The sequence below is a fragment of the Cryptomeria japonica genome, chromosome 9, assembly GCF_030272615.1.
Source record: "Cryptomeria japonica chromosome 9, Sugi_1.0, whole genome shotgun sequence".
In the NCBI taxonomy this organism is placed as follows: Eukaryota; Viridiplantae; Streptophyta; class Pinopsida; order Cupressales; family Cupressaceae; genus Cryptomeria; species Cryptomeria japonica.
The window spans coordinates 476,465,072-476,474,162 of NC_081413.1; the positions used below are offsets into that span (position 1 = coordinate 476,465,072).

The 9,091-nt window shown below is 36.8% G+C and overlaps 1 protein-coding gene across 2 annotated transcripts in view; it reads right to left on the bottom strand.

Moving 5' to 3' along the window:
- The window catches only part of LOC131075970 (uncharacterized), a 31,292-nt gene extending 23,479 nt beyond the window's left edge, over positions 1 to 7,813 (bottom strand). Inside the window, exon 1 of one of the 2 annotated variants that reach the window (XM_058012971.2) lies at positions 7,473 to 7,813. In XM_058012971.2, the coding sequence (XP_057868954.1) occupies positions 7,473 to 7,677 (205 nt within the window). In that variant the 5' untranslated portion in view covers positions 7,678 to 7,813. The remainder of the gene's footprint in view (positions 1 to 7,472) is intronic. The other variant, XM_058012972.2, reaches the window with a different exon arrangement.
- Between the last annotated feature and the right edge of the window lie 1,278 nt (positions 7,814 to 9,091).

Consider the following 9,091-nt stretch of genomic DNA (forward strand, 5'->3'; position numbering starts at 1 on the left):
GCAAAGGAGTGGTCATCTTATTCCACCTCTCTACAATAATTACTTCCAGTTCTTTGAAGAATTTCTCCTGAGGATCATTCTCTTTTTCATTTATAGTGACCTTTATTTTTTCAAGCATTGAATCAATGCCATCATAAATCTCACCTATGCAAAGCCTATCCATGTCTGTATAGCGAATCATGCTCATGATGGGCTCAGTGATACTTAGGAGATATGTAACAAGATCCCACCATTTCTCATTCAATATTCTATCCCTAATTTTTTCTGCCCTCTCAATGCTACTTTGCTTCCATACAGTCCAATTGGTGTTGATCACCATATTGCATAGTGCCACTCTAACTTTCACAAGTCGTCTTAAGACGATTGTGTTTGATGCAAAACAGGTCTCAGCAACCTATAACACAAATTAATGCCAAATGATTAAAAAATAAAACCAAACTTTAAAGAAGAAGACACAATATAGCTTACACAATGATATTATTAACATTGAAAATTCAAAAAAATTAGAAAATGTAAAATTAAATTACTATTTCACTTACCTTCAATAGCTCCAAATTCGAATAGGTTCTAAAAATCCCTTGAGACATGTGGTGGTTTGTGATGAACATCTGGATGTCCTCAGCCTCTGCATACGCATCTCTGATCCATTTTATTTTTTGCCCAATCCTTTGTAGCATAAGATTGAGTGAATGTACCGCACAAGGTGTCCAAAAGATGTGATCATAGCGTTGCTCAACCAACAAACCAGCAGCTCTACAATTTTTTGCATTGTCCGTTATGACTTGGACAACATTGCGGGGTCCCACAGACTCAATGGCAGAGATGAGAATTTCTACAATAAATTGGCCATCTTTTATTTGGCCCTCACAATAAAACCCAGGGTCCCAGTCAAACCCGGGCGGACCCAGTCGAACCCGGGCGGCTGAGCGGCCCATAAAGTCAAAAAACAAAGCAAATTTTATTTTTTTTTTCAATTCCGCCTTGTAAAAAGTGAAAATTATAACCTAAAAAACACTTCTAAAACATTTTATTGACTCATTTCACCTCATTTGTGTTGCAAACAAAATTTTTATGAGAGCAGGTTGAAGAAAGGTTGAACAAAATTTGGCTTCCAAGATTAAAGAGGAGGAGTTGAAGACTGATTTTAGAAGCTTCAACAAGTGTTGCAGCATCATTTCCATACATTTTCAAGCTTCCATTGGCTGCAAGAGGTAGGTTTTTAAATATTTTTTTCCAACTATTTTTGTTTTACAAATTGTCAAACATGAAACTTGAATTTTTTTTCATTATTTAGTTTTTGTTTTTGAATATGTTTATTTTATTTCTTGCCATAGGAACTAGAATGGCATCTACATCTTCCTCCATTGGCAATGAACAAATAATTGCAAAACAAAGAAATGATCCAAATTCTCCCTTATGGAAATATGTGGACATTATAAAACAACTTCCGGGAGGTGGGGGATTCCGTTGGAAATGCCATGGATATGATATTGAACATAATAGTTAATATTATCGGGTGGTAGGCCATTTGTGTGGAATAAAAGGAAGAGGCATCAAAAAATGCCCTGGAAAAAATGGTAAACCTATACCAGATGAGACAGTGATGAAATATATTAGGGAGCATGAGACGGCAGAAGAGAGGGAAGCCCGTAGATTGAACCAAACTGCATCAAAGAAAACAAGGGGAATGCAAGGCCCTTCTAATCCCAGTATTGTAGTAGAAGACCACCCCTTCTTTGCCACAAATGAACCTCAAAGTGAACCACCCTTGACACGTAAAAGAACAAAGGGGCCTTTAGAAACCGCATTCCAAAATGAAAGTAGAGACAATGATGATCAAGATATAGTAAGGTGCATTTATGCAAATGGGTTGTCATTCAATGTTGTTCACTCCCCATATTGGAAGCAAATGATAAAAAGTGTTAATGAGGCACCAAGAGGGTATAAGGGCCCCAGTTATGAGAAGGTACGTGGAACATTATTGGAGAAAGAGGTGACGAAGGTTGAAGATGCATTGAAACCCATAAGGGATTCATGGGTTGAGACAGGTGTAACAATTGTTTCAGATGGGTGGAAAGATGCTAAAAACCGTCCCTTGATCAATGTCATAGCGGTGTCCCCTAAAGGGGCAATGTTTTTGAGAGCTGTGGATTGTGAGGGCCAAATAAAAGATGGCCAATTTATTGCAGAAATTCTCATCTCTGCCATTGAGTCTGTGGGACCCCACAATGTTGTCCAAGTCATAATGGACAATGCAAAAAATTGTAGAGCTGCTGGTTTGTCGGTTGAGCAACGCTATGATCACATCTTTTGGACACCTTGTGCGGTACATTCACTCAATCTTATGCTACAAAGGATTGGGCAAAAAATAAAATGGATTAGAGATGTGTATGCAGAGGCTGAGGACATCCAGATGTTCATCACAAACCACCACATGTCTCAAGGGATTTTTAGAACCTATCCGAATTTGGAGCTATTGAAGGTAAGTGAAATAGTAATTTAATTTTACATTTTCTGATTTTTTTTGAATTTTCAATGTTAATAATATCATTGTGTAAGCTATATTGTGTATTCTTCTTTAAAGTTTGGCTTTATTTTTTAATCATTTGGCATTAATTTGTGTTATAAGTTGCTGAGACCCGTTTTGCATCAAACACAATCGTCTTAAGACGACTTGTGAAAGTTAGAGTGGCACTATGCAATATGGTGATCAGCACCAATTGGACTGTATGGAAGCAAAGTAGCACTGAGAGGGCAGAAAAAATTAGGTATAGAATATTGAATGAGAAATGGTGGGATCTTGTTACATATCTCCTAAGTATCACTGAGCCCATCATGAGCATGATTCGCTATACAGACATGGATAGGCCTTGCATAGGTGAGATTTATGATGGCATTGATTCAATGCTTGAAAAAATAAAGGTCACTATAAATGAAAAAGAGAATGATCCTCAAGAGAAATTCTTCAAAGAACTGGAAGTAATTATTGTAGCGAGGTGGCATAAGATGACCACTCCTTTGCACCTTCTTGCCTATGCCTTGACACCTAAGTACTATAGCAATCAATTTCTTGATAAACCAGGAAGGATTCCACCACGAAGAGATCTAGAAGTATCTGATGGGTACAAGGCAGCATTTCTTAGACTATATCCCAATGATGATTTGCGAGATGTTGTTACAAATGAGTTCATAGAATTCGCAAATGGGAATGGTCTAAGTGTTGATGCACTTCGTCATAGATCCAAGAAAGATGCTCATAGCTGGTGGTACTTCCATGGCACATGCTTCCAACACCTACAACCCCTCGCTATAAAAGTTTTATCACAAGTAAGTTTAATTAATTAAAATTTTAAATTTACAAGTTTTAGTTTATTTATAGTTTACTTTGTCTTCATAGGTTGCTAGTAATTTTATTTTTATTAATGTATAACTTTAATTGTTTACTTTGTCTTCATAGGTTGCTAGTTCATCTGCTTCAGAAAGAAATTGGAGCACATACTCTTTCATCCACTTAGTAAAGCGCAATAGGCTGCTATCAAAAAAAGCGGAGAATTTAGTATATGTGCATTCCAACCTACGTCTTCTTTCACACAAACAACATGACTACACACAAGGGGAAACAAAGATGTGGGATATAGAGCCAGAGCATACTGATTTGGATGCTCCTGCTTCTCAACTTCTTGCATTGACACTTGATGACTTGGAAATTGAGCCAACTTATAGTGCAAGTGCAAGTGGCATTGGCTCATGTAATGTCAATGTCAATGAGGAGGAGGAGGAGGATGAAGAATTAGATGATCCATTTGATGAAAAAACTTTAAGTTTATATTGTTGAAAGTTGAAACAATGATACTTGAATATTTTGTCATTTTGGTATTAAACTTGATGTATATGATGCTATTATCAATTATGGTATGATCATGATGCTATGATTACAAGTTCATGTTTGTTTTGTTGTTTATATGATGCTATGTGACATGCATATTTTAATCCATGCTTATAGGCTTCACAAATATCAAAATATATATATATATATAAAAAAAATTTACATGTTTTTGTACTAACGAACCCAAACCCCTTTTCAAAATTTTGCCGTACCGACGTACCGGGTTCTTCGAACCCAAACCGGCAACCTAGATATTAATTAATAATAATAATTGTTTCATTTATGATATATATATATAACGATGAATACAGTAAGGTACTTTCTATCTTCAAGGCCTTGCTGTAAGTAATGAAAAATTAATAAATATTAAATAATAAATTTTCAAATTATCAATTTTTAATAATTATTATATTATTAATTATTATAATTGATATATAAAAAGCTGTTGGGAACTCTTTAGGTACGTTTTTAATGGTGGATGAAGACTCTTTAAATCTGTTGCATACTATTTTTGCTCGTCTGTTGGTTGTGGTGGATGTTACCATGGGCCTCCCTTCTGAAATTTCTATTACATCTTCCAAAGGGAGTTGGCTTCAGTCTGTAGATTATGAAGGGATTCCTTTCAGATGTAGGCAATGTTTTAAGACTGGGCATACTGTTGATTCTTGCCCTAGGTTAGGGTGAAGCGTTCAGCGTCTTGGTGGAAAGAAGTTACTCCACAATTTTATACGGTGGATAAGGTGGTTGGAGATCCGTCCTCCCCCCCTCCCAAATAGGGGGAGACCTCTCTAGTGATAAGGGTTTGGACCCAACAATTAATTTGCAAAGGGCTGTCAGTGGTTTGGGGTGCGCAATTAATGGTGGTTCTCCTTTGGGAGGCAGCTCTCCACAGGCTGGTTGTGCATCCGAGCAGAAGATGGAGGATGTCATGGCTGAACTAAAGTTGGAGGATGGATCTGGTTCTCATGGAGATTGCTTTGTAGGTTTTAGGGAGGGGCACCATGCTATTCAGAAAATGGATTATGCTGGGATTCAAAATCTGAAGTTACTGAAGAATGCACAAGCGGATGGTTGGATTGAGGTGAAGCGGAAGAAAGGTAAGAAGGGTTTGTTTGGGAGTGTCTGTATTGCCCTCCATTGGAGAGTGGAGGTGTTCCTGGGGAGGTGGCTCCCTAATTGTAGCCACCACTAGTTCGAGCCAGTTTCAATCCCGGTTCTATTAATAAAATAATCTTATTACCGACCAAAAAAAAAATAATTGATATATTAAAATAACGATCAAAGAGGGGACATGACACACTACTCTTGGATATATGAGTATCTGTACGACTGGACAAGTCCATCATGGACAACAATGGGGTTTCAGCTCCATAGGCTGGAAATGACAGTTCTTCTTTGTGCTAACTGCGAAGGAGGGCCTTGAAAAAAAAAGATATAGGAAAAGGTTGTCACAATGAATGAACAAACCAATAAAATGTGGACTGCCAAATGGATAGGAGCACACTTTGATGTTTACTATTCAATAGGTTTTCTATATTATATGAATTTTGTGATGAGAAGTCAAACCTATAATATAATCAAGCCATGTCATTCCAACACCTCAGACCTCATTATATGCCATTGATCTAGAAGAATATGAATTTTGATAATTTCACGATATCATGATAATACACCACTAACTTCACCATCATTTTCAGTATGCATGGTCACACCACAGAGTCCAAATTTGTCATATCCGAGGCCACATAGCTCCAAAGTATCAGCCCTCTTCAATACACCAATTTTGTAGTATCTATGGAAAACAAAAAAAATGAAAATATGAAGCAACAGAAAGCGAGCAGTTGCTCTTCTTGTAAATGCTCAGACGTCTCTTCATCTTCTTCACTTGTATTTTAATGTACCATGTTTAATCTTAGAATAGTTAGCTGGTAGTTCCAGTTTCGGTTGATACACCTGGTCTCTAGATTATTGTACAGAACTTGCAAATTCTTGAATTATATATCTGACCATTGTAGAATAGTGTTCCATTCTTCTTCCATTATCTTTGTGAAGACATCCTGATAATTGCTGATATTAATATTCTCTTAACTCTTATGTTGTTGTTACTTGTAATAAATCAGACTCTGTTTTGGGGTGGTATCTCCTGGGTTGACCCTCCACCCTGAATCAGCTATGGCAAGGCAGTACCATCCAAGGTTGAGCATTAACACTAGTGCAATCAGAGAACACTCTCCCAGTTTTTACCTGTGCTCGAGACAATGGATAGCCATTTGAAACCAGCACACTCTCCCAAGATGGATGGTAATTAGAATAAGGCACTCCATGATTGGTAGATCCCCAGCATCAGCTTAAAGGCTTAGTTACAGCTCTCTGAAAAGAGATTGGACCCTGACTCTTAAAATTAGTTGTTGTGATCATGTTCATGAAGTCAGACAGATACATCTTGGAATAAGGGGTCGAAGCCTAATACCTTGGGCCATTGCTTGATGTGTCAGCAAAGAGAAGGGATCTCTGGAACGGGTGATGATGATGCAGCAGATGGTCAAGAGTCAAAACATTGCAACTTTTTACCGAAATGGCATCATGGCTACTGTTGAGGTTTTATAGATGGCTACACTCTCTCTCTAGGTTTTAAAGGACTGAACACTTACAGGTCACTTACATAAGCCACTTTGTTATGGTTTTAGTTTTGAGTGTGCCAAAAGATGGGCGCTACCACAGGCCCTTGGTCAATATTGTGTCTACCCTTAGAGTTTCATGTTTTGGTACTCTTTGAACTTAGAAGCATAATTAGAAGCCTTCTCTTTGACATGTTTAGGCTGTCGTCTTATACCCATAAACATCAACTATTATTCCAATGATGGCAATCTCTAGACCGATAATTTCACAGTAAATATTTTACTCTGTCACAAGAAAATACATTTAACTATCCAAAACCAAGATTTCTAGCTAGACACGGTCATTTTTTCTCTACTAGAAAGTGAGGTCCAAAACTAAACATCCGGCACATCGTTTTTCATTTGGGGCTTTGGGTGCCCAACTAACAAACATCATACCCGGCTGTTTAAGCTTTTACCGAAAATGGACTTAAAAGGGCAATAGCCTACATATCAAATGCTCATTGATTAATTCCCATGCTAACATAGCAATTCGCCAATTTACAGCAGCAAATCATGAAATTGGACACCCAGCTCCCATTGGAATCAATTCTTGTTTTAGTAAGCACTGTAAATTGGCAAGGCATTACCCGTCGCATGTGCCTTGTTTAAATCATAGCCTTAAAATGTGAATATGCAGGCAGGTAGGCATGCATTCATGAAACCCTCGCAATTATTCTCCTCTGCCCTCTACTAACCCAAATTACTAGATATTCCAAGCTACCAGACAGAAAAAAATGAGACTCCACAACAAACCACCAGAGACCAATGTCACTAGATGGCCTTTGAAAACTCATATTAAGAGTTCAGTACACCCAATCTGAGATGGAGAACAAGACCTTCATTCAGTAAGTCTCACCATCTTAATTGTAGTTAATTGACCCGAATTCCTTGAAAAATTGAAACTTGTTTGAGTGCCCAAGACATACCTTGGCCGGGGTGGAAATCAAAGAGGAGGTGGGGTGATGGAGAAGAAGATGTATCCACCTCCACAGAAGAGTGCACGTCTCCGTTTTCCCAGCTGCTCCCACCCGTCACAGTACCAGTTGCACACTTATTATTATTATTCTCATCGTTATCATTGCCCTTCTCCATTTCTCCTTTTGCTTTCTGCTGTGCAGGGACGCTGAGCATGTTACATTAACCGCCCTCTATCAGCCAAAGAATTTTCGCTCCACAGAGGTATTGCAGAATCTTGTATTATTAAAATTTATTTGTTAATTGTCCTACAGAATGTTTTACTTTTGTCTCATTTACGTTAGTCTGTGCCCAGCGAAAACTTATTTTATAGGTAATGTGGCAAGGTTTTTAATTTTAAAAGATAAAATAATATTAATAGTATCTCTTACTTTTGTCTCATATACGTTAGTTTGTGCCCAGCGAAAACTTGTTTTATAGGTAATGTGGCAAGGTTTTTAATTATAAAGATAAAATAATATTAATAGTGTTTCTTTTATAAGGGCATATCTATTTTAGGTGAATATAGGTAAAGTATCTAAAAGATGTCATATTTGTTCATTATTTTACTTAAAATTTTATTATTTTATTATATTGTAATTATATTAATTTATTTTTTGTGATATCGTACTTAATATTAAATTATTATAAAAGATTATTATATTATTATATTTTAATATATTCTTATTTTTATATTTTATATTTCTATTAAACTCTTTATTAAAAAAAATGGTACCAAATTATTATTTTTTTATTTTTTAGATAAGTTATAACTATATGGGGGCAGTTCCCTTTCTATTAGTAATAAAAAGAAAAAATTGCATAGGGGGATTAGTGATACAAATATCCAATCCCCTCTCCGATGACTTTCAACTTCTTAACGATTTCCTCGAGGAGCAGATCTAGATTTGCATTCATATTGGCTTCGAAATCATCCAAATTATATTTCTAACTTACACCAGCTTTGAAGAGCTTCCATGCCTTTGTCATCTTTGTTTTTTCTTCTCAGCATTCAAATCAAAATATCCCAACATCACATCATTTTTCAAGACAATCTCCAGAAATTTTAGCGCCATCTTAACACCCACAACATTCTCTTCTTTAACCATAAGATGAGCAATACCATATGCATTCACAGCATAGCCCAAAATCTGGACTATGGGAGAAAAAAGGCTCTCATAAACACCTCTATCATGCACATGTATGTTTGACAAGAAATCAAGACCAAGGATCTTGATCATGGTAACTTCTATTTTTCCTCCCCTTTCTAGAATAGCATCTCCACCTTCTCTTATGGAGTCTCTTTCCCCTCTTCCATTGTTCTGCATATGCAACTGACCCCAAAAACTTCCGCCATTCTCACAACTCCAAGAACTTCACACTTGGTTGATTATACCTACTGCTAAATACTTTAGCAATCTTCTCTCAATTTTATAATAAGATGAGGGCCCTTGTTCTATGTTCACGACATCCTATGAATTCAGTAGTTATGATTACTCCCTGATCCAAATCCCTACATACTATCTTTAGATATGGCCTTACTTTCCTTGAATCTCTTACCAACTATAAATTCTATTTTTTGTCCATGTTT